The sequence below is a fragment of the Ochotona princeps genome, chromosome 23 (assembly GCF_030435755.1).
Source record: "Ochotona princeps isolate mOchPri1 chromosome 23, mOchPri1.hap1, whole genome shotgun sequence".
NCBI classification, from domain to species: domain Eukaryota; kingdom Metazoa; phylum Chordata; class Mammalia; order Lagomorpha; family Ochotonidae; genus Ochotona; species Ochotona princeps.
The window spans coordinates 2,999,199-3,026,043 of record NC_080854.1 but is presented as its reverse complement, the minus strand read 5'-3'; the positions used below and the strand labels follow the sequence as shown (position 1 = coordinate 3,026,043).

Genomic DNA, 26,845 nt, shown 5'->3' with positions numbered 1-26,845 from the left:
TTTGCATTGGCTTAGCTCTTGCCACTGCAGCCATGCGGGGAGTGAAGTTGCAGATGGAAGATATTTCTCTCTCTCTCTCCCTCCCTCTCGCTCACAGTTTTCCTACAACTTTGCATTTCAAATAAAAACCAAAGATAATACAACAAGAGGCCAGTACTGTGGTTTAGCAGATAAAGCCACTGGCATCCCACATGGACACTGCTTCATATCCTGGGTGCTCTGAGAATATCCCAACTTTCTCATAACAGGCCTAGAAAGGAAGTGGAGGATGGCTCAAGCACTTGGCTTCCTGTAATCAAGTTGGAGACCTGCACAAGTCCCCTGGCTCCTGGCCAGACTTGCGCTCTGGTCAATCTGGTTATTTGAGGAGCAAACCAGCAAATGGGAGATCTCTCCCCATTTCTCTCTCTTTTTGTAGTAGCTCTGCTTTTCAAATTAATAAGTCTTAAAACAAAACAAAATAAAGCTACCCAGCAACAGGAAATGGCATTGTGGCATAGCAAGTTAACTACTAGCTGCCTTACTTCCAATGCAACTCTAAGTCAATGTGAACAGGAAACAGTGCATGATGACTCAGGCACTTGGGTGGGAGACTCATGGGAGACTCAGATGGACCTCCTGGTTCTTCTTTGACATGGTCCAGCCCTGACCATTGTGACCATTGGGAGAATCAATCAGCAGATAGTAGACATGTCTGTCTCTGTCTCCTTCTCTTTCTGCAAGTCCAACTTTATAATGTACAAATAACTGGATTCATTTAAATCTTTAATCAAAGAACCTGCAGAATATTTCATTCTCTACTCATTTCTGTAGCAGCTCATGAGTATAGTACATCCTCCAAGTGTTAATAGGCATTACACTGTTTCAGCAATTCCAATAAAGCAAAAATGAAAGGTTAAAATATATATATGTATATATATTTTCAGCAATTCCAATAAAGCAAAAGTGAAAGGTTAAAATATATATATATATATTTTTTTTTCCAGATATATATACATCTGGAAATTGTAGTACTCCAAAAGGTTCAGTGTTTATTTTCAGGTTGGTACTAAATTGTCTTCATTTGAATCATGTCTGGTAATCATGTCTTGTTACAGCATCAAAAAACCTCGACAGAAAGTTTCAATCAACCAGCTTTGACAGCTCCAATGTCTTATGACAATTTTGCCTTCTTTCCCTCTTACTTGTTGTTTTCATTTTGGCTTAAAGCCATCATCAAGCTCCTAAAACACAATGTAAAATGAGCTGAGAAGTAAAGAAACAACTCACCGAAGGTGTGTTTGTGTTCTCCAGGCATGGAAGCATGTACTGGGCTGCAGGGCTGCACCTGCAAGAGAAGATGGAGAGAGGGAGTGAACTTTAGCAGTTCCTACTGTGCTAGGCAATGTCAGGAGAGGAAGCAGACCCAATGGCTGGAGAAGCAAAAGCAATCAGCTTTTGCTTCAGAAAGCAATCAGAATAGTGCCAGGAAGACTTCCTTGAAACAGTATCAGCATTTTCAATAACTGGCAGTAACTAAACTCCAGTCATCATTAGGTTGATGCTATCAATTCCTACTTATTTTTTTAAAGATTTTTTTAAGATTTATTTTTATTACAAAGTAAGATATACAAAGATGAAGAAAGAAAGGAAGATCTTCCATCCAATATTTCACTCCCCACGTGGCTACAACAGCTGGAGCAGAGACAATCCAAAGCTAGGAAACTCGAGCCTCTTCTGGTTCTCACTTGTGGGTGCAGGTTCCTAAGGCACTGGGCCGTCCTTGACTGTTTTCCCAGTCTGCAAGCCAGGAGCTGGATGGGAAGCCGGGCTGCTGGGATTAGAACAGGTACCCATATGGGATCCCAGTGCAATCAAGGTGAGGAATTCAACCCTAAGCTAAAGCATCGTGCCAATTATTTTAAAATAGTTACTTCCAAGCACCAACATTTTTCAAGAATTAATGTTCAAATCACAAAACACCATGGAAACAACATCACTGTCAATAAAATTCATGCGACAGAACAACACTTGCGTGCTGTTCAGTATTTCTCTGTTTCTACAGATGAGCTGCAAAAAACTCCGTGTAAGGACTTTCATTAGAACACTTCTTGCTGCAAATAGTAAAAACTTTCTAGAAGGCAAACACCTTTCAATCAGAGTAACTTTGTCTACACCTATATATGAAAAATGGATATAATACACATCTATTCTATACAGCTTTCCAGTAATTGTGCCAAATGCAAGTTCTTATGACTTGGATCACACTTCCCAGCTCCTAAACCCTCAACCACACTGGACTTTGCCATTTTATTTGCCTTAGCCCAAACCACATCCACAAATAAAACAGCAACAAAGTTTGAAAGGTGTTTTCCTTTACCTCATTAAGTAGCTACATTATGGCAACAGCCAGAGAAAACCATCAGCCTTGGAGGAGTGAATGTCATGATACAGGAGGTTGGGCTGCTGCTTGGAATAGATCTCATCTGATTCCCAGATGCCTTGTTTAGGTCTACTGGCTGAGTAACACTTCCAATGTAGCACCCTACTATTGTGCCTGGAACACAGTGGGTGGGTTCCAAGAACCCCCAGGAATCCTAGATGGATTCCTGCTGCTGGACTAAGCATGACAAGCCCTGAAATCTTGAGAGTGAATCAACCAGTGACGGAACATCTCTCTTCTCTGCAATCTAACTTTCAAACACATCTCATATTTATAAAAATGATCACAAAAATTAATGTATTTAAAGACTACATAACTACACATTTTAATTTGATTTCTGGATATATATTGGTGAGTAAAGAAGAAATGTATTTCAAATTCAATAAAGAGAATTTCACAAAGATACTTACATTGATATTTTTGCAGGTACTTAGGCAATCTACTTCTTTTTCATTCCCCTATATTTTATTTGTAATTTTATGATTAAAAAAAATAGTCTCCGAGATTTCCTTTATGGCCTGGCACAGCTATGCAGTATGACCAACAGTAGTCTAACACATTACACCACAAATTCAGCAAGAAAGATTAGTGTTTTTGACTCATTACTACTAAAAATATTCTCATGTACCTCGGGTGTCTGATCATACATTATAAAAAAATCAATACATTTTATAATCCCATTCTTTTTTTTTAATTATTTATTATTTAACTTCATTAATTACATTGTATTATGTGACACAGTTACATAGGTACTTGGGTTCTCCCCACCCCTCCCCAAACCCTCCCACCATGGTGGATTCCTCCACCTAGTTGCATAACCACAGCTCAAGTTCAGTTGAGATTCCCCCATTGCAAGCGTATACCAAACATAGAGTCCAGCATCTTATTGTCCAGTCAAGTTCAACGGCTTCTTAGGTATACCCTCTCTGGTCTGAAGACAGAGCCAGCAAGACAAACACCTTATATCACATTTCCCTAAACACCCTTGGATCTAAAACAATGATTACAATAAGTGAATAATATTTTTCCCTGCATCTCCCTCTCTGTGTATCTGTGATTCCAATAATAAAATTAAAACTGTTGGGGCCTGGTGCAGTGGCCTAGCAGCTAAAATCCTCACCTTGAACGCCCCGGGATCCCATATGGGCGCCGGTTCTAATCCTGCCAGCTCCACTTCCCATCCAGCTCCCTGTGTGTGGCCTGGGAAAGCAGTCGAGGACGGCCCAAAGCTTTGGGACCCTGCACCCGCGTGGGAGACCTGGAATAGGTTCCAGGTTCCCAGCTTCGGATTGGGGCAGCACCGGCCATTGCGGCTCATTTGGGGAGTGAATCATCGGACAGAAGATCTTCCTCTCTCTATATCCGACTTTGATAAAAACAAATAAATCTTTTAAAAAAATTAAAACTGTTTATATATATATTTTTTATTTTAGATGATTTTTACATGTGGATCAAGGTGGGGAGATTCAAGGGTTAGGAAAAAGTGGGTCTAATCATTGCTTCCAAATTTTTTATTGCTTCTTCCTATATAATCCTTAAATGTATTTTAAGGCACATGAAGACTACAAGATCTAAAACTCAAAATATTAAGATCATTAGGTAACATCTCTGATCACATGAAATTCAGTAAGAAACATTTCAAAAAATAAATTTAGGACCCAGCATGGTAGCCTAGTAGCTAACGTTCAAGCCTTGTATGCACTGGGATCACACATGGCACTGGTTTGTATCCTGGCTGCTCACTTCCCATCCAGTTCCCGGCCTGTGGCATGGGAAAGCAGTAGAGGGCATCCCAACACCTTGGGACTCTGCACCTGCATGGGAAACCTGGAAAAACACGTGGCTGCAGGCTTCAGATCAGTTCAGCCCCAGCCATTGTGGCCCATTCTGGAGTTAATCAGTGGATCGATGATCTTTCTCCCTGTCTCTCCTGCCTTGCTGTAAATCTGACATTCCAATCAGAATAAATTGGAAAATACATTAAACATACTGTACCATAACAATGGCATTATAAGCCAAATTTGTAGTCATCAAAATTTCACTCCTACTCACACATTTCAGCGCACTCAGTGTGGGCAGATGGTAGGAATTTCTTCACCAGAATAATTAGAGAACAGACATCCAAAATGTTACTAAGGTCACTGCATAGTGGAGTTACAGGACAATCACAATTTAATTTGCATCAGTCGCAAATAACAACTGCATATTACATAATAAGTATGAGAGTCAACTTAAATGCTCCCCAGTGGACATGAACGATAGCCTAACTGCCCATAACTTGAGGCATGGCTTCCAGCTGTGGGTGCAGAACATGACCTGTGACAAGACTGGAGGTTCTAAAGGGACAGACGTGTCTACTACTCATTTAGTGTCATTGTGGGGTGGGAAGGCTGCCAGGGAATGCCCGTCTGTAGCCTCCTTTCCCAGTCAATATGACTTGGGCTTCCTTCATAATAAATGGATATGTTCCATCAGACTGTCCCCAGTGATTCTTGCAGCTGAAGAACACTGATGCCTCACCCCCTTGGTGGTCTCGGGGTCTGTTGGCAGGAAATAGCCCGAGACTCAGAGCAATAAAAACAGAGTCCAAAATGGACAAAGAACTAAACAGACATTTCTATAAAGATAACAAAAGCTTAATTAGCACAAGAGGATACCCAGCAGGATTTATCATTAGGTGAATCAAATGGTAACCACATGCAATACCACTTTATATCCACTGCAATGTCCTTCATTCAAAAATGTTCACAGAGAAACTGAAGTAAGGCATTACTGATCTAAGTGTGCGATGATGAAACAAATACTAGAAACAGTACTCAAGGGCTGTCTATGTTGTTAACGTTTTCACAGACTTTGGAACCAGTGCAAGGCACTGGCTGGAAGAAGTAGGGAGCATGTCAGTGTTTTCATGGTCTGCCTCTGCTTCCTTTCAAAGCTGCCACTATGTGTGGAATGAACTGTAGCATGCTGGGCTGAGTTTCCCACACGAGTGCAGTTTATGTCCAGCGTGTTCCACTTCTAATCCAGTTTCCTGCTTTTGCCCAGAGAAAGCAAGAGGGATGACTCAAGTCCTTGGGCACCTGTACCCATGTGGGAGACTCAAAAGAGGCTCCGGGCTTTGCATTGGCTTAGCTCTTGCCACTGCAGCCATGTGGGGAGTGAAGTTGCAGATGGAAGATATTTCTCTCTCTCTCTCTCCCTCCCTCTCGCTCACAGTTTTCCTACAACTTTGCATTTCAAATAAAAACCAAAGATAATACAACAAGAGGCCAGTACTGTGGTTTAGCAGATAAAGCCACTGGCATCCCACATGGACACTGCTTCATATCCTGGGTGCTCCGAGAATATCCCAACTTTCTCATAACAGGCCTAGAAAGGAAGTGGAGGATGGCTCAAGCACTTGGCTTCCTATAATCAAGTTGGAGACCTGGACCAGTCCCCTGGCTCCTGGCCAGACTTGCGCTCTGGTCAATCTGGTTATCTGAGGAGCAAACCAGCAAATGAGAGCTCTCTCCTCATTTCTCTCTCTTTTTGTAGTAGCTCTGCTTTTCAAATTAATAAGTCTTAAAACAAAACAAAATAAAGCTACCCAGCAACAGGAAATGGCACTGTGGCATAGCAAGTTAGGTACTAGCTGCCTTACTTCCAATGCAACTGTAAGTCAATGTGAACAGGAAACAGTGCATGATGACTCAGGCACTTGGGTGGGAGACTCATGGGAGACTCAGATGGACCTCCTGGTTCTTCTTTGACATGGTCCAGCCCTGACCATTGTGACCATTGGGAGAATCAATCAGCAGATAGCAGACATGTCTGTCTCTGTCTCCTTCTCTTTCTGCAAGTCCAACTTTATAATATGCAATAAATAAAATAAAAATTATATAACACATGAGAATCATTTAAATCTTTAATCAAAGAACCTGCAGAATATTTCATTCTCTACTCATTTCTGTAGCAGCTCATGAGTATAGTACATCCTCCAAGTGTTAATAGGCATTACACTGTTTCAGCAATTCCAATAAAGCAAAAGTGAAAGGTTAATAGATATATATATATATACACACATATATATACATATTTATTTATTGACTTATATATATTTATATTTGGAAATTGCAGTACTCCAAAAGGTTCAGTGTTTATTTTCGGGTTGGTATTAAATTATCTTCATTTGAATCATGTCTGGTAATCATGTCCTGTTACAGCATCAAAAAACCTCGAGAGAAAGTTTCAATCAATCAGCTTTGACAGCTCCAATGTCTTATGACAATTTTGCCTTCTTTCCCTCTTACTTGTTGTTTTCATTTTGGCTTAAAACCATCATCAAGCTCCTAAAACACAATGTAAAATGAGCTGAGAAGTAAACAAACAACTTACTGAAGGTGTGTTTGTGTTCTCCAGGCATGGAAGCATGTACTGGGCTGCAGAGCTGCACCTGCAAGAGAAGGTGGAGAGACGGTGTGATGAACTGGTCTTGCCTGTTCCTAGTCTCTTTAGCAGTTCCTACTGTGCTAAGCAATGTCAGGAGAGGAAGCAGACACAATGGCTGGAGAAGCAAAAGCAATCAGCTTCCAAGGGCAAGAACAGTGCTTTACCAATGACATGTGCCAGGAAGACTTCCTTGAAACAGTATCAGCAATTTCAATAATTGGCAGTGATTAAACTCAAGTTTTCATTATATTAATGTTTTATTATTGCATTTCAAGAATAATGCTACTGTGCACAGCTCCTGGTGGCTAAAGTGCTCATTTTGCATGAGCCACGATATTGCAGGGACTCTGATTCATATCCTGCCTGCTACATTTCAATTCCAGCTCCCTGCTTGCAGCCAGGGAAAGCAGTCAAGCACGGCCCAATACCTTGGGACCCTGCACCTGCATGGAAGCCTTGGAACAAGCTCCTGGCTCTTGGCATCAGGATGGCTCAGCTGTGGCCATTGTGGCTACTTGGAGAGTGAACCAGGAGATGCAAGATCTTTCTGTATCTCCTTTCTGTAACTCTGATATTCCTATGAAAATTAATAATAATAATAATAATAATAATATTGATGAAACTGCCAAGCACCAACATTTTTCAAGAATTAATGTTTAACTGTAATACTGCAACAAGGTGAAAGAATCCACCATGGGGGAAGGGCATGGGGAGGGGTTGGGGGAAACCCAGAGCCTATGAAACTGTCACATAAAGCAATGTAATTAATAAAATTACAAAAAAATAATTGTAAATACACTTAAACATAATAAAATCGGCATGTAAAATTTCTTTTGAAATAAAAGTACACAATTGTAGGACTAAAAAAAAGAATTAATGTTCAAATCACAAAACACCATGGAAACATCACTGTCAATAAAATTCATGCGACAGAACAACACTTGCGTGCTGTTCAGTATTTCTGTTTCTACAGATGAGCTGCAAAAGACTCCATGTAAGGACTTTCATTAGAACACTTCTTGCTGCAAATAGTAAAAACTTTCTAGAAGGCAAACACCTTTCAATCAGAGTAACTTTGTCTACACCTATATATGAAAAATGGATATAATACACATCTATTCTACACAGCTTTCCAGTGATTGTGCCAAATGCAAGTTCTTATGACTTGGATGACACTTCCCAGCTCCTAAACCCTCAATCACACTGGACTTTGCCATTTTATTTGCCTTAGCCCATACGACATCCACAAATAAAACAGCAACAAAGTTTGAAAGGTGTTTTTCCTTTACCTCATTAAGTAGCTACATTATGGCAACAGCCAGAGAAAACCATCAGCCTTGGAGGAGTGAATGTCATGATACAGGAGGTTGGGCTGCTGCTTGGAATAGATCTCATCTGATTCCCAGATGCCTTGTTTAGGTCTACTGGCTAAGTAACACTTCCAATGTAGCACCCTACTATTGTGCCTGGAACACAGTGGGTGGGTTCCAAGAACCCCCTGGGAAACCTAGATGGATTCCTGCTGCTGGACTAAGCATGACAAGTCCTGAAATCTTGAGAGTGAATCAATCAGTGATGGGACATCTCTCTTCTCTGCAATCTAACTTTAAAACATATATCATATAAAAATGATCAAGCATAGGATTAAAGATGGCGGAATAGGCTAAGGACATGTTTAAACGGACAGAGAAACATTTAATCAGGATGAAGCAGACAGGACACATTCCAGGAAACAGGAGAGGATAGAACAACAGCAGAGAGGTACCTGGAGACTATCAGACACAGCAAAGTAGCAGACACAACAGTGTGGTGTTGCAGTGACTGATACTCCAGTGGCATTCAGCTAACGGCAATCTGAACTCCACCAGCAGCCGGAACTCCACCAGCAGCCGGAACTTCACCAGCAACCAGGTGGAAAGGGACTTTCACTGGGAGCCTGGGAGGCGAACCCAGACAAAGAACTGCCTGTCCTGCTGGTCTGTTTGATTTGACCAGGAGCAGAGACAGAGCAGCAGATCCCAAAAGGACAGGGTGAGAGTAGGGTGGATTTCACAGCTCAGTCAGGCCCCTAGAGCCAAACTCGGCACCATTTTGCTTAAGGAGGAAAAGGCAAGGGAAAGGACTGAGCTGACACAGAGCTGGGAGTGAACTCATTTCTGACTCAGTGAATTGCATCAACGTGGCATTCTAGAGGTTCCACCCAAGACAGGTCTGGGTAGCCCTCAGATCTGACAGCCAGCAGATCAAGAACTCTAGTAGTGGCACATCAGGTGCCATTTTGTACACTGTGGCAAAAGGTTTTGGACTACAGGGGACAACAGTGAATTGCACATGTGCTGAGCTCACAAGAACTCACTGAGTTCACTGGATTGCACTGGTCCTACAGGAAAATAATGCTGACTGTGGCAACGTACGGGTCAAAATAGGTCCGTGTGGCTCCCATACCTAAAGTCCAACAGGTTCCGACCAGATCAGCACCACCAACAACCTAGCTATATTGTCTCCCTAGTCATGGGACCTGCTCCAATCGGAAGTAGGAGAAAGGTTGTACTGACAACAGTGCAGCCTCAGGATGGTATCATAGGAAGTGGATATTGGTGAGCCAGGAGTTGGGGCTATGGAGTTCTTTGTGGAAATCTAACATAAGAACCCAGACCTGGAACATGCTGGAGGGAGTGGCACTATTGGAGCAAGCAAAAAGTTGTGTACCAATGCAATAAGTAAAATCAAACTGTAGACCTGTGGGTAGCACACCTTAGAAACCTGCCCCAAGGAGAAGAATCTGCTAACCAGAAGTACAATGACCAAAAGCAAAAGGAGAGACAAAGGCACAATGAATATTACTGAAAACTCCCCTGCAAAGGAGCAAAACATGACAATCTCAGAGTTAACTGAACAAGACATTGAGAAAATGGGGGGACACTGAATTCAGAAAACTCGTTTCTCAAATTAATTTTATTTCTTTTTCTTTTTTTACATTTTATTATTATTATTATCATTTTATGTTACAGTTCCATAGGCTCCTGGCATTTCCCTTATCCCCTCCTCAATTCTCTCCCCCACAACCTTGTTCCTCTATATCATTACCAAAGTATAGTTCTTCATACACAGTCATCCATCATTGCGGGCATGGACAATGGCAGAGAGTCAAGATACAGTAAACAGTTTTATTGTAAGTCCATCTTTGTCTGGAAGTAGAAATGCATACTACATTGTATCCTCACATCTGGATGTTAGTCTCCATTTCACAGCTACTGTACATCCCCTCAAATGAAAAGTCACAATACAAAATCAACAACAGAAAGTGAAAGAGAAATTTACAATGTCATGAAGTTAAATAACATGTTACTAGATATGACAGTCTCCATTACACAGCTACTATACATCCCCTAAAATGAAAAGCCACAAAAAAAAAAAAAATCGACATCAGGGAGAAAAAAGAAATAAACAACACCATGAAGTTAAATAACATGCTACTAAATGACTAACGTGTAGCTGAAGAAACGAAAATCAAGAACTTTCTTGCAGAAAATTATGTTACTCTATGATCTACGAGTCATTGAATGATTTAATCAGAAGAAAGTGTTTTGGGCCTAGAGGTGTGGCCTAGCGGCTAAAGTCCTCACACTGAACACGCCGGGATCCCATATGGGTGCAGGTTCTAATCCCAGCAGCCCCACTTCCCATCCAGCTCCCTGCTTCTGGCCTGGGAAAGCATTCAAAGACGGCCCAAGGTTTTGGGACCCTGCACCTGTTGGAGACCTGGAAGAGGTTCCTGGTTCCTGGCTTCAGATTGGCCATTGTGGTCACTTGGGGAATGAATCATCAGACGAAGATCTTCCTTTCTGTCTCTCCTCCTCTCTGTATATCTGACTTTGTAATAAAAAATAATAATAATAAAAGTGTTTTGAAGAGATGAAACTAACAGAAAACATCAAAACCCATGCGATATAGTGTTTGCTGGTTTTTGGTGGTGAAATGTGTCTCTTCTAGACTTTAAATAGATGGATTTTGTTCTTTAATCCAGTCTACAAATATGACATTTCATTGAGCTTAAGCCATTTACATTCAGAGTTTAATATGTATGGATGGTACTTTGGTCCTGTCAATTTAGGAATGGGTTGTTCATTGTTTTAGTCTTCTGTTGTCATTCTACTGGGATGTTCTTCCCATTTGCCTTTGGTTTTGGTAGGTGCTATTCCTCTTCTCTGTCAAGAGAACATCTTGAAGTATCCTTTGTAGGGCAGGTTTGGAAGAGGCAACTTCTTTTAACTCTTCTTGACTATGGAAGAATGTTATTTCATTTTCAAAGACAAAAGAAAGCTTTGCTGGATATGTTCTCCTAGGCCGACAATTTTTTTTATTTCTAATCTGGAATATGTCACTCCATTCTCTTCTGGCCTGTAGAGTTTCCTGTGAGAGGTCTGCTGTGAATTTAATTGTTATTCCTTTATACGTCATTTGATTTTTTCCACGTGCACATTTAAGGATCTTTTCCTTATGTTCAACTGAAGAGAGCTTGATGATCATGTGTCGTGGTGAAGATCACTTTTAGTCAACCTTGTTTGGAGTTCTGTGCCCCTCCTGGATTTTGTTTTCCCATTCTTTCTCTAGATGAGGGAAATTTTCCCTTACTCTTTCATTAAATTTATTTGTAAAACCAGTTTCTCTTTTTACACTTTCTGGGACTCCCATAACTCTTATATTTGGCCTCTTAATAGTGTCTTTCAATTCTTGAATACTTTTTTTTGGCCTGATCCAGCTCTGCTTTCAGCTTTTTGTTTGCTTCCCCCTGATGACAGGAAATACCTTCCAATTCTGAGATTCTTACTTCTGCCTCCTCCATTCTAAGACTCTCTACTATACTTTTAGTTGCCCCACTGTATTCTTCATTACTAATGTATCAGCTTTCATTGGATTCATTTCCTGGGTGACAAATTCCTTGAATGGAACATAAATGGAAGCTGGCACTCTTGAAAGATAATATGGGTTCCCAAATAATTTGCTAAAGTTTCTGTGCTGCCATACCGGCTCATTAGCTCCCAATTTTAACTTAAAGCAATATGGTACAAGAATTTGTTTAGGGAACCAGCTTCTGAGAGTAATCTCTCTGCAAGCTTTCTGTCCTTGTCTCTAAAACAAAAACCTTCCACAGGATGGCACCAGCATCCCGTGGTTAAGGATCCACCCACAGTGCTGGCATCCCATATGGGTGCTGCTTCAACTTCGGCTGTTGTACCTACATTCCAGCTCCCAGTTAATGGCTAGGAAAGCATTAAAGGATGGTTTCAGTCTTTGGGCCACCATGTGTAAAGTAGGAATATTATCCCAATTGTTATATAATTGCTATAAATTAGCATGTAAAAGTAAAAGCAAGAAATATATTGCCATCAGTATCAAAAGCAAAAGCAAAGGCCAGCATTGTGGGAGAATGTACAAAACTGCCAACTACAACACCAATATCCCATATAGAATCAGCTGTTCCACTTCCAACCCAACTCTCTGTTAATCACCCGGGAAGAGCAGTGCAAGATCATCCAAGAGCCTGGGCCCTGGTCACCCACACCAAAGACCTGGAGGAAGCTACAGGCTCCAGGACTCAGCTTGGTTTAGGACGGTTCATTTGGGCCATCTGGAGAGTGAGCCATTGGACTGAGGATATCTGTCTCTTTTACTTGTAACTGTCCCTTGAAAATAAACAAATGTATTTTTTTAAGGTTCATTCATTTATTTGAAAGGCAGAAAGAACGAGAGATCTTCCATCTGCTGGTTCACTCCATATGTGGTAGTTCTTGCTGGGCCAGGCAAAAGCAAGGGAATTAGAGCTTCCTCTGGTTTCCTACAGGGAGCAGGGACCCAAGCACCTGGGACATCTTAGACTGCTTTCCCAGATGCATCAGTGAGGAGCAAAATTGTAAGTGAAGCAGCCAGATCTTGGAACTGGCACCCATAGCAGGTTGCGGCTTGACTGCCTGTGCTATCACATTACCAATGAAACAAATTAAACAATTGAAAACATCAATCATCACAAAAAACCTGGACTAAGTTACCTGTAGGGACAAAGGTAAAAGAGACCAAGACCTGAACTGACACAGGCTTTTTTCTCACTTAGGCATTTACTAAAGAGTATAAAACTCTTTACACTCAAATTGAAACTTGGCAGAGAATAAAATTGTCAAGGATTTTTTTTTTCTTTGAGAACATTGAATAATCTTGGTTTGCATGCAAGAGAATAAAGATGTAACATCCAACTCATGGCACATCATTCCCACCTAACTGAGCAAACATTAAAGCACAAGGACAGGACAGACAATGAGCTCTGGGAAGCAGCCTGCTTGCATTTCACAGGGAGATGCACTCAGCAGCTTCCCCACATTCCCAGGCCGGGGGGATCACTCTCCCTGAGGACACAGTGCCCAGGGGGCTCACCTCACTGATGGAAGGAATCCTAAGTAGCAAGAAATGTGACAATGTCAATCTGGGAACTCCTCACAGCCTAGAGTGGCTCCTCCCTATCTGTCTTCACTTCTGCAACCACACATTCAAAACCAAGTGAACGTTGTGACCACTGGGATTTTCTTTTCTCACTTCTAACACCACATGTGTTATGTTGGTTTAATAACAATTTACCACCAACAACTAACGACAAAGCAATTCAGTTCTCTCAGCATCTAGAGTTAGTAGAGGCCTCAGGTGAAGGCTCAAACTCTAGACACAGGAGCAGGTTAATGTTGGTGGATGGCAAGTCTTAGCTCTGTCTGTTTTTTGCCCTTTAAGCAGTTTTGTAGGGACCTCACCCAGAGCCATCTCTTTAGCAGAAGCTTATCTAGGGTCTGGTAGAGGCTTGTAACAAAATATCAGGGTTACACTTTTGTCCAAGTAAATTCCCTGGGTCTTAAGATCCTTGCCCCAGACAGTGAGCACAAATGATACTTTTTATTAAACCAGTCAAATATACTCACACATGTACAAGCCTCTCTACCACCAGAATTGGACCACTGCAAACATTCTCTGAGATAACTTACTAAACCAATTGTGGATGCAAATTAAACTGCTGAATGCCCCAAACACATTATCTTAGTATTTATCTTGCCTTTGCAAAGGTTTTATTCTCTAGGAAGGCAAGGCTCAGAGAATTCACAGTGCATCAATCCTTCCTACACCACCCCTTACATATCAGCTTCTAATAAAATGATACTAATATGTCATCAAGGAATGGGACTGTGGATGTGTAAAGAAAATATTAATGCTGTAAGGGGTTCTCTTATAAAATAGATGGAACACAATAGATGCCCTCCAGTTAAGGACATCAGTTACCACTCTGAATTGCAATCCTTATTTAACTACTGTCTTTCAGGGGAATGAATGAACCAGGATAAATTAGTCATGTTTGTTACAAAGGGTTTTGAACTCAGCAAAACAGAAAGAGAAGGATGTATTGAGGATCATGCTCCTTTTCCAAGGGGATCACAAATTGAGGACATTCTGATAGAATGTCTACAGTTAAGTTAGCTGAAAGAAGATGTACTAAGACAATTGAAGCTAAATTTACTTTTGTATACTTACTATGTATTTATTTACTATTCAGTACCAAACTGCCACCTATCCATGTAACATTGAATGTAAATGGTTAAACTCATCAATCAAGCAACATAAATTAGAAGACTGAATCAAGAAACAAAACCCATCTATCTTCTGCTTACAGGAGACACATCTCACCAACAAATGTAAGAGGAAACTGAAAGTAAAAAGACAGAAAATATATTTCAAGTGAATGGTAAGAAAAAATGTGCAGGGATAGCCATTCTTTTCTTAGATTATGCAGACACTGGTGTGAAAAACATTAAAACACATGAAGAAGGACACCATATAATGATCAAAGGATCCATTCAGCAAGAAGAGCTCACCATAGTAAATGTATATGCAACAAATGCCAAGGTATCTAGCTACATGAAACAAATATTAATGGATTTAAAGGGAGAAACAGACTCCAATTCAATCACAGAGGGCGACTTTAACACCCCATTGACATCAATGGACAGATCAAAAAAAAACAGCAACCCAGGAAACAACAGAACTCACCAAAACACAAGAGCAAATGGACTTAGTTGAGATCTACCGAAGCTTGCATCCTACAGAGAATATACACTTCTTTTTTTATCAGCACATGGGAACTTCTCCAGAATTGACCATGCTATAGCCCACAAAACAAGCCTCAGCAATTAAAAAAAAAAAATCAAAATTATACCATGCATCTTCTCAGACCATCATGGTCTGAAGCACCAAAAAAAAACTTGCAACCACACGGAGACTGAAATAATATGTTACTAAATGAGTAGTGAGTGGGTTAGAGAGGAAAACAAAGGGGAAATTTAAAAATTGCATGCTACAAATGAAGGCATCAATGCAACATACCAAAACTTACAGGACATAATCAAGGTCATGTTTAAAGGAAAGTTTGGGCCCAGCAGCATGGCCTAGCAGCCTTGAACGCGCCAGGATCCTATATGGACGCCGGTTCTAATCCCAGCAGCTCCACTTCTTATCCAGATCCCTGCTTGTGGCCTGGGAAAGCAGTCAAGGATGGCCCAAAACTTTGGGACTCTGCACCCACATGGGAGACCCGGAAAGAAATTCCTGGCTTCTGGCTTTGGATCGGTGCAGTACGGCCGTTGCGGCCACTTGGGGAGTGAATCATTGGACAGAAGATCTTCCTCTCCATTTCTCCTCCTCTATATATATCTGACTTTGTAATAAAAATAAACAAATCTTTTAAAAAAAAAAGAGGAAAGTTCATCTCAATCAATGCTTATGTTAAGAAACTAGAAAAGCACCAAGTCAATGTCTAACCTTGCAGTTGAAGGCACTAGAAAAACAAGAGCAAAGCAATCCCAAGATCAGTATGAAAAAAAACTAATCAAAACATGGGAGAAAATAAACCAAATAGAGACCAAGAGAAATATACATAAGACCAATGAATCAAAGAGCTGGTTATTTGAGAAAACCAACAAAGGAGACTCCCCACTAGCTCAAATAGTCCAAAAAAGGAGGGAGCAGATATTCATCAATAGCATCAGAGGAGTGAGGAAATGTAACAGATACCTCAGACATCCAGAGAATTATTAGGAACTATTACAAGCAACTATATGCGAATAAATCAGAAAACCTAGAAGAGATGGATAGATCTTTGGACACATACAATCCACCAAAATTGAATCAAGAAGCCAACAATATTCTAAATAGACCTATAAGATGCACTGCGATTGAATCAGTATTGAAAGCCCTCCCAATCAAGAAAAGTCTTGGACCAGATGGCTTACTGCTGAATTCTACCAAATGTTTCAAAAGGAACCTTGCCCAATCCTCCACAAGATTTCCAAACAATAGAAATGACAGGCAATTCTTCCAAAATCTTCCTATGAAGCCAATATCACTTTAATACCAAAGCCAGATGGAGAAACAACAGAAAAAGAACTACAGACGGATATCCTTGATGAACATAGATGCAAAGATCCTCAGTAAAATATTAGCCAAAACGATCCAAAAGTACATCAGGCAGATCATTCACCTAGACCAGGTGGGATTCATCCCAGGCATGCATGGATGGTTCAACATCCGCAAAACAATAAATGTGATACATCACACCAATAAAATTAGAAATTAAAACCATATGATCATCTCAATACATACAGAGAAGGTATTTCACAAAATCCAACACCACTTCATACTGAAAACCCTAAGCAAGGCAGGAACATTCTACAACACAATCAAAGCAATTTATGAAAAACCCAATGCCAGTATCATTCTAAAAGAGGAAAGATTGGAAGCCATTCCGCTAAAATCTGGAACTAAACAGGGATGTCCACTGTCACCACTACTCGTCAAGATAATATTTGAAGTCCTAGCAGAGCTATTGGACAAGAAAAAAGAATTAAAGGAATCCAAATTGGTAATGAGGAATTGAAAGTATCTCTATTTCTAGACGACATGATTCTCTCTATATAAGAACCAAAAAACTCTTTCGAGACACTACTGGAACTCAGACTTTGGCAGAGTAGCAGGATACAAAATTAACTAACACAAGTCAGTGTCACTAGTGTACACAAATAACTCCATGGATGAGAAAGAAATTGTAAGTACAGTCCCTTTTGAAATACTGGAGAGGAATCTTAAATACCTAGGAATTAAGGTAACTAAACATATAGAAGACCTCTATGATGAAAACTACAAAACATTTAAAAAGGAAATAGAAGATATTGAAAAATGCAGAAACTTACCATATTCCTGGACTGACAGGATCAACATCATCAAAATGTCCATATAACCAAAAGCAATATACAGATTCAATGCAATCCCAATCAAAATCCCAACAACATTCTTTTCAGAAATAGAAAAGATGATACAAAAGTTCATCTGGAAACACAAGAGACCATGAACAGCCAAAGCTATTCTGAAGAATAAAAACCAAGCTGGAGGAATCACAATTCCAGACCTCAAGACATACTATAGAGTAGTGGTCATCCAAACAGTCTGGTACTGGCACAGAAACAGAGAAGATCAGTGGAACAGAATAGAAACACCAGAAGGGAGCCCACACATGTATATACGACAAATCTTTGACAAGAAAACTGAAAACAATCCAGGGGAAAAGCCTGGTCTACTCAACAAATGCTGTTGGGCAACTGGATAGCAGCTTGCAAAATTAAGAAGCAAGACCCGCCCATGTCACATTATACAAAGATCAGCTCTAAATGGTTCAAGGACCTGAATCTACACCCAGAAACCATCAAACTAATAAATAAAAACACAGAAAATACTCTCCAAGAAATAAAAATGGGGAAAGTCTTCTTATAAATGACACCAAGAGCACAGGCAGTCAAAGCCAAAATGACCAAATGGGACTACATCAAACTAAAAAGCTTCTTTCTGTACAGCAAAGGAAACAATTAACAAAGTGAAGAAGCAACCAACAGAATAGGAGAAAATTTTTGCACACTACACAAGTGATAGGGGACTAATATCCAGATTTTCAAAGAGCTTCAGTAACCCAGGGACAGTAAAAAGAAACAACTCTGAAAAAAATGGGCAAAGGAAATCAACAGACATTTTTCAAAAGAACAGATTCAAATGGTTAACAGACATCAAGATATATGAAAAGATGATCAGGCTCCCTAACCATCAGGGAAATACAAATGACAATCACATTAAGGTACCATTTACTCTAGTCAGTTCAGCCTACATTCAGAACTCAACTAACAACACCTGCTGGCATGGATGTGCAGAGAAAGGTATCCTCTTTCACTGATGGTGGGAGTGCAGGCTAGTACAAACAATACGGAAATCAGTATGGAGAGTGCTTGAAAAATTGCAAATAAATCTGCCATGTGACCCAGCTATTCTGCTCCTACGAATACAACCAAAAGAAATTAAAACTGCATGAGAAGGGGATCTGTTATACTATATTTACAGTAACACAATCGACAATAGCAAAGACATGGAAACAACCTAGATACCCATCCAAAGAGGAGTGGTACATCTACTCCATGGAATATTATTCAAGCATTAGAAAGAATAAAACTGGGCCTGGCGCAATAGCATAATGGTTAAAGTTCTCGCCTTGAATGCGCCAGGATCCTATATGGGTGCCGGTTCTAATCCCAGCAGCTTCACTTCCCATCCAGCTCCCTGCTAGACGGCCCAAAGCCTTGGGACCCTGCACCTGCGTGGGAGACGTGGAGGAAATTCCTGGCTCCTGGCTTCGGATCAGTGCAGTACTGCCCATTGTGGCCACTTGGAGAGTGTGAATCATCGGACGGAAGATCTCTGTCTCTCCTCCTCTCTTTACATCTGCCTTTCTAATAAAATAAATAAATCTTAAAAAAAAAAAAGAAAATTATACCCTTTGCAACTAGATGGTCCTAACTAGAGACCATTATTCTCAGTGACATAAGTCAATCCCAAAAAGACAAATACATGTTTTCTCTAATATAAGGAAACTATCATGCAAATTGGAACGCACAGTGATGGAGCAATGGAGACTACCATATCCAGATGTGAAGACACAATGCAACATGCATCCCAACTTCCAAACAAAAGGTGGACTCCCAACGAAAGCACTGGACATATCTAAACAATGGGATGCTGGACTGTCTGACATTGTCTGTACCAGCAATGCCTGGGCACACTTAAATAGCAAACTGATGGAATTGCAACTCTTTATGAAGGAATGTACTGTTATGACAATACGGGAAAAATCAAGTTGGGGGTGGGACTTGGGGAGAGGAAAATCCCAAACTATACAGAATCGTACGATACAAATCAAAATTTAAAATAAAAAGTAAAAAAAAAAAATTAAATTTTCTTCAAATATGTCTCCATTTGTTGTGTCTACGATACCATCTTGAGAAACTAATAAGAATTTTATTTCTTGGGCCCGGCACAGTAGCCTAGCGGCTCAAAGTCCTCATCTTGAACGTGTCAGGATCCCATATGGACACGGGTTCTAATCCTGGGCAGCTCCACTTCCCATCCAGCTCCCAGTTTGTTGTCTGGGAAAAGTAACAGAGGATGGCCCAAAGCTTTGGGACCCTGCAACCCCATGGGAGATCTGGAAGAGGTTCCAGGTTCCTGGTTTCGGATCGGCACAGCTCCAGGCATTGCTGCCACTTGGGGAGTGAATCAATGGAAGAAAGATCTTTCTCTCTGTCTCTCCTCCTTTCTGTATATCTGATGCCTTTCCAATAAAAAATAAATCTTAAAAAAAAAAAAAACTATTAAAAAAAAGATTTTTATTTCTTGTCTTTAAAATCTTTTTATCTGGGTTAGCACTGAAACACAACAGGTTGAGTTACTAATATAACACTGGCATCCTGTTATCAGAGCATGAGTTCCTGTACCAGCTACTCTACTTCTGATCAGCTGTAAATGGCAGGGGAAGATGCCAGGGATGGGGCTGCTGATACCCACCCTGGGAGAATTTAATGTGATTTTTTGCTCCTAGATTGGATCTGGCCAAACCTGCAATTGGAGACCCTGGGGTCTTGATGGGAATGAACTGGAGAATGGCTCTTTGTGTTCATTTCACTGTCTCAATGAGTGCTTGCATATTCTGTGAATTTACATGTCTCATTGCCACAGAAGCAGGAAACACTAGGTAAAAGAAAATTAAACCCAATGATATGTATCCCATTAATGACCTGCATTATTTTTGTGTTTCAGAGACTTTGACTATATTCTACAGTAAAGGCCTCTTTTCCCCATATAATGGATAGCTTTGTGCCTGAGCCATATGGACTTGTACAGTGCACATCTTTATTCAGTCTGACCACATTTCCTCTCACCTAACGTTGTCCTCCAATCCCAGCTATCTCAGAGCAGCCCCTTCTGGCAGAACAGGGACACTGAAGAGCCAGAGAAATGCGACAGTGCCTGTGGACCAGGAGGGGGCCCAGGTGAAGTTTGACAGGTCTCCTGTTGATCTTTGAAAGCTCTCCCTTTCAAGCAACTGAGTGCCTTTCTGTGAGTTAATGCCCAACCCCACGCGTGGTATAATCATAGACCATGGAAGAAATCTGAATCTTTTCAAATAGTCCCTTCCTGAAGTTCAACATCAATGAGTGAACTTTGGAGTCCCTCTGGTGGTCATTTAAATCATCTTTAAACAAAACTGATTTTTTACAACCTCTTACCATCATCCAGCTTCCTCCCTAGGCCCTCTTATTTCACTGCCCTAACCCCCACCCACCCTAATTCACTCATACCCAATTCCTCAGCCAATCTACAAAAAGTATATAAATACAAAATGAATAATTCCTATAAATTCCCAATATTTGGTTGTGGGGATATTTTGGCAATGACTGGATTAATAATAAAACACATTTATGTTTTATGATATCGGTACCACTCATAATTAAAACTATCCCAGTTCCTTCATTTCTTAATTGGAAAACATAATGCTGGCCAATTTCTTCTGTAAGTAAATGTCTTTCTTCATGCGTATAGCCCTTAATAGTGTATATTTCTTTCAGTCTCATGATTTAAGCATTTATTTAATTTCACTAAGCCAGGAACCCAAGTGCAAAACAGTTGTGCTCAGAAAAACAGTGATTGGTGGTGAGCACTGGGCAAATGTGTTCCTTCCTTTGGTTCCTTCTTGTTATCTTCCTTGTAGGAGTGAAACCTTTTGGGAACTGGTCCTTGAAATGACAGAGGCACCTTCTAGAGAGTCGTGAAATGTGCTTAAAGGAGATCAAGAAGATATTTACCTAGATGGAAATGAGATTGTCTGCTTGACATTATATGTTGCCCCCTTGACATTACCGTCCGCCATCATCTATGTTCGGGTTGGTCTTAGCGTTTCGGAGCATTTAAATTTCCTGTGATTCTGTGCTATTTCTGGGTGGATATGTATTGCCTGTCTTCAGTCTCATTTTAAAGATGCTCATGCTTCAGGGCTGTGCTTGCTTTTGTTCAGGAGATGAGGACAGTTAATGTACTGTTTAGAAAAGCAAAGGATAAAAGTGGTGGTTGCACTGATACTGAGGTCATTGAGTGCTCCCAAGTCTCGCAGACATATCACCCCAGATGCTTACAACGCACCATCTTTCCATTGTATTGTAATGCATTTGCTTGAGTGTCAAAATGCTATGTTGTACAACACTGCTTGTCAAACTCAAGATATCAACCAGTATTTCATCCAGCTTAATCATGAGAGCTGAGAATAGATCTGTAGTCAAAAACAGTAAAAGGGTACTTGTAGATGCTTACAAGAAGTGAAATTAAAAAGATAAGTTTATTGTGGAACAAAAAATAAAAATATGACTCATGCTTGTTTGCATCATAATATATATTTTCACAAATATTTGAAGGCTCCTTGTATGCATGGATTTCAAAGATTTTTATGCCCAAAAAAACTCGTCCTTTTAATATTATTTTCCACAAACTTCTGAAAGTACCCTCATACTACCACAGTATAGATTATGCTTTTAAAAACTTTAATAATCAAATATTTTAACACCTAATATACTTTATACTATTAAAAATAATCAGACATAACCTTGTCTACTAGGAACTAAATATAAATAATGTTGCATTTGTGGAAATTGGCACTAATAAGAAAACATGAATAATTTGCAAGGAGAAAAGCATGAATATCAACTTTTGCTGCCTTTTCTCCAAGTTTTGCACCACAACACATATAAAAAACAAACAGCAGCTGCAGAACTTGTTTTTGCACAATCTTTTCCCTGTAGTAGTTTCTAATCTCCAATTCACTTTCATATGGTGTGTGACTTTAGGGAACACCACATTTTTGAAGGGAAGCTACTGTCCACAATTTCATATTTTCAAGCGATGTAAGCATTGGGTACGGCCAACAGAAAACTGGCTTCATTGTTCATTTGCGTGTTTAGTTAAGTGGTTCCTTTTGAATTATGATGACAAAATCTCCTACTTCCTGCCATTCATCACAACTCTGAGGAATTTGTAACCATGTGATTTGTAGACTTTCATGAATAACTGTCTTCATCCTTGTCCTAGGGTCCTAATTATTTTCAATCAGAAGAGCTGACAGCACTGGATTCATGAGAAAAAAAATTTTTTTTTCAATCTTATAGCTAGAATATAAATGTTCTTTCTCATCTTGGAAATGTCACCCCTAGTTCACTAAACAGGCAACATTAGTGTATTTGTTGACAAATACACCACTTATGATGCATTTGGAAATTTTAGCATTACAACTGCTCATCAAAGAGCAGAAAGCCTGCGCTGCATTTTCACTGGGCTTATTTAGTAGATAACGTAAAAAAATAAGCATTAGCTAAAACTGTGCTACAATGGCATTAGGTTTATGCTTTTGGACATGTGACATTCCATGTTTCATTTAATCCCCAAAAACGTTTGTACAAACATTGAAAATCATCCTCACATTGACTGTTCAGTAGGATTGCTATGTGCGGGTTTGGCATTGTTTAGGTTCTCAGATTTCAGAGTTTATATTTTAATAACTATAAATGCTGATTAGCATATGTTAATTTTTATCATTCTTTCTAGTTTATGTTTTATGGATTACCCCATGATTACCCACACAGGATTATCAAAGCATTTTCATAATGGTGTATATATGCATATAGAGGTGTTCTGGGTATGTGTAGGTATGGATATGCATCAGCCAATGCTGACAGATAATATTTAAAATGAAACTACAGGGCCTGGCGTGATAGCATAGTGGTTAAAGCCCACGTCTTGCTCGCGCTGGGATCCCATATGAGTGCTGGTTCTAATCCCCGCAGCCCTGCTTCCCATCCAGCTCCCTGCCTGTGGCCTAAGAAAGCAGTCAAGGACAGCCCAAAGCTTTGGGACCCCGCACCCATGTCGGGGACCTGGAAGAAACTTCTGAATGCTGGCTTAGAATCGGCTCAGCTCAGGCCACTATGGCTATTTAGGGAGTGAACTAGTGGATGGAACATCTTTTTCTGTCTCGCCTTAATTCTCTAAACCTAATTTTTTTGTTGAAAATAAATAAGTCTTTAAAAACCACACACACACGAGAAAAGAATCACCTGAATTCAAGGCACATAATCTAGTCTATTTTGTGATGGCAACCAAAGCACACCCTTATCTGTAACTACACTTCCTACAGCCAATGAGAAAGAAAACCCACCATCGTCAGAGAAATATAGAAATCAAAGGTTATAACTTTAGGTGCCCAACACCTAAACAACAACAACAACAACAAAATATCAAATAAGCAACCTAAGCACTGATCTCCATGTCCCAGAAAATAACCAAGTCTAGGAACAGTAAAAGGAAACCCCAAATAAAGATTAGTGAAGAAATGAATAAACTCTACTAAGCAAGGAAAGATAAAGGAAACACTAATTTTTTGAAAAGCCAAATTAATAAACTTTTAGCTAGGTCAAAAAAAAAAATAGTCGACTCAGGTACATAAAATCGAAAAGAAAGGGAACATACGAAAATTGCTATCACAGATGTACAGAGGACCAGGGCTGTCTGTGACAGCACATTCCACCACTGCCTGTGGTGTGACCACCCCATGTGGACAGCACTTCAAGTCCTGGCTGCTTCGTTTCTGATCCAGCTCCCTGCTAACGCACGTGGGAATGCAGAGGATGTCCCAAGGACCTGAGTCCTTGTACTGACGTGGGAGAACTGGAAGAAGCCACTGCCTCCTAGCTGCAACCTGGTCCTGCTTTAGCCATTGTGGTCACCTGGAAAGGCATAAAGCAGATGGGGACCTCTTTAATTCTCCCTCTTTCTCTACGACTCTGCCTTCCACATAGATAAAATAAATCTTCACTGACAAAAAAAAAAAATACAACAGATCACTAGGGACTACTAATACTAATTATGAACTAACAACTTATTATAAATGGTTAATTTCTCAGTACTAGCTTACCAGACTTAATCAGGAAGACATTAAAAATCCAATAAGGTCCAAGCACAGTACTCTAGTGGCTAAAGTCCTTGCCTTGCACGCACTGGGATCTCATTTGAGCACCAGTTCATGTCCCGGATGCACCATTTCCCATCCACATCCCTGCCTGTGGCAAGGCACAGCAGTAGAGGGTAGCCCAAAGCCTTGGGACACTGAATTTGCAGAGACCTAGAAGAAGTTTCTGCCTTCAGATCAGCTCATCTCCAGCTACTGTGGACACCAGAGGAGTGTATCAGTGGATGGAAGATCTTTCTGTCTCTTCTTTTCTCTGCAAATGTGTATTTCCAATAAAAACATAGCTCCCGCTGGTGAACATGTGGTCCAGACCTGGGGGTCGGACAAGCTGAGCAAAGTAGCTCCAACAGTTGGCTAATGTGTAAATTGGTACTGGAATGGGATGCACTGGGCAGGACTGAGCAAACCTTAGCCTACAAGCGAAACTAGAAGCCAGGATGGAGCACAGGTCATGCCAAGTTAGACTCTTGCACCTATTGGTCTGTGTGAGACAAGGACGCTAAGCCACAGTGTCTAAGGCAGAGGCCAGGACAAGTGAGGGACTGAGTCAAGCTGAGTCAGAGCAACCACTGGCATGCGCATGATCTATGGCTGGTAATAGGCTTAGTTGGGAAGCCAAGGGGACACCCTAACTGGGTTGAGGTTCCCACCAAGGAGCACGTAGGCTGGAATGGAGGCTGCGTTCTAACCAGGAAACAGTTGTAGTCCCCCTTGGCACAAGTGTGGACTGGGACTGGGTGCACCAGGCCAGGCCAGACCCCCAACGCTGTCTGGTGTCTGGAGGACCAGGATAGATGTGGGACAGACTAGGCTAGGTCTCAACCCTACTGAGCCATATGTGAGCCATATGTGAGCCATATGTGGGTATGGACGAGCCATGGCTGGGTTGAAACATCCAACAGCAAGAACCAGAATGGGTTGAAAGCAAGCCAAGAAAAGCCATTGTTCCTGCTAGGACAGCAGGTGAACTGAGTAAGGCTGGCTCATGGACCCCCTGGTATGCGCAAAATCTGGCATTGGGAGGGGTTCTAATGGAGGAACCTGGGCAACTCCTCTGGCAGGACAAAGACCCTGCAGGTAAGCGCAAGAAGCATGATAGGAAACAGCCCAGAATAGGCCATGGAAAGTTTCCCACTGGCATACATTTGGCATGGGTCAGGGGCAGACCAGGCTGAATCAGTTCACGTCATCCACTGGCAAATCCAAACACCAGAACAGAGCGTGGGTCGAGCCAGGTTTGGTCGCGACAAAAACCAGTACACAATGTGGAATGCCAAGGTGAGGTTGCTGTACTGGATGTGACTGCAGCACCCAACCAGCATGCGTGAGAACCAGGAAGGGAGGGGGCAGAGCCGAAAGGGGGATTAAGGGGCTGGTCCCCTCACTGGACAGCTACTCCCACTGGAGAGCGTGGGCTGGGATGGGGACAGACCAGACTAACCAGGGCTACAACACCTGTGGGCCTCATGTAGACTAGATCAGGAAAAGCCAAGCTGGGCTGATTATTCCTACTGGTGCGAGCATAAATTAGAGTGGGTGAGGGTTGTTTGGGCTTAGCCACAGCAACATCATCTAGCAGAAGCTGACACTGGGGACTAATTTTGTCAAGTCAAACCACAGAACCACCCGAAGAGTGCATAAACCGGGATTGAGAGAGACCTGGGGGAGAAATAGTGGGCTCTTCCCTCTTGGGTTACTATTCCCGCTGAAGGGCATGAAAACTATGATGGGGGCTGGGGTGGCTAGACAGAGAGGCACTCAACAACACCCATGAGGGCTGGACAGTTGAGCTGGTTAGATGGAACTAAGCTTCAATACCCATAGACATGTAAGAGAGCCAAATGGGATGTGGGACAGACTGGACTACTCTGCTACACATACTGGCAAACCAGGGTAGAGGGTGGGCCTGGTGAGAGTTATTGTGGGTCGCTGTGACTAGGCTGCAGCTCCCACTGGTTGATGTGAGGGCTGGGTATGTGCTGGGCAGAACCAGGCTAGACTGCAACACTCATTGGTTCCAGTGGAAGTCGGGACTGAAACCAGAACCAACCCAGCAACTGCAACCACCAGCTGATCATGGCGAAGGACTGTGCCGGGCCCTGTACTTGCTAGTACACACAAGAATCTGGTCTGGGAATACCTCAAAGTTTCTTTGGGGATCTCCCCAATCGAAATGCTGGACTCAGAACCCTAGCCAAGACAAAACAGAAGAAAGAACAAGTCAATCAACCACCTCAGCAGCGAAATACTGGACAAAGGGAGACTCTATGATGGACTATGTCAATCAGTGGATTCTTCGACAGCCTCATCGTGCTCGGAATGGCGAGACTGGCAGCAATTCATAACTGGTGAACTATCAAAATCACTTGAGCAAGTATCTCACAGCATGCCCCACATCCGGGACCTGGGGTGGGTGGGGCTTCTCCCTCAATATCCCCCTTTACCTCAGACACATGAAGGAAACAATATGGAAATAATGGTCTTACCCACTTCCCTATAGCCCTTGAACCTTTTTACCTTAA

The 26,845-nt window shown here is 41.3% G+C and overlaps 1 protein-coding gene across 2 annotated transcripts in view; it reads right to left on the bottom strand.

Annotated features, from left to right (window-relative positions):
- LOC101534462 (zinc finger protein 260-like) overlaps positions 1-26,845 on the bottom strand; it is a 57,085-nt gene that overhangs the window by 9,906 nt on the left and 20,334 nt on the right. For both annotated transcript variants that reach the window (XM_058680086.1, XM_058680087.1), the window contains 2 exons: positions 6,800-6,857; positions 1,270-1,327 (listed from right to left, as the gene is read on the bottom strand). In XM_058680086.1, coding sequence (XP_058536069.1) covers positions 1,270-1,327; positions 6,800-6,857 — 116 coding nt within the window. The remainder of the gene's footprint in view (positions 1-1,269; positions 1,328-6,799; positions 6,858-26,845) is intronic.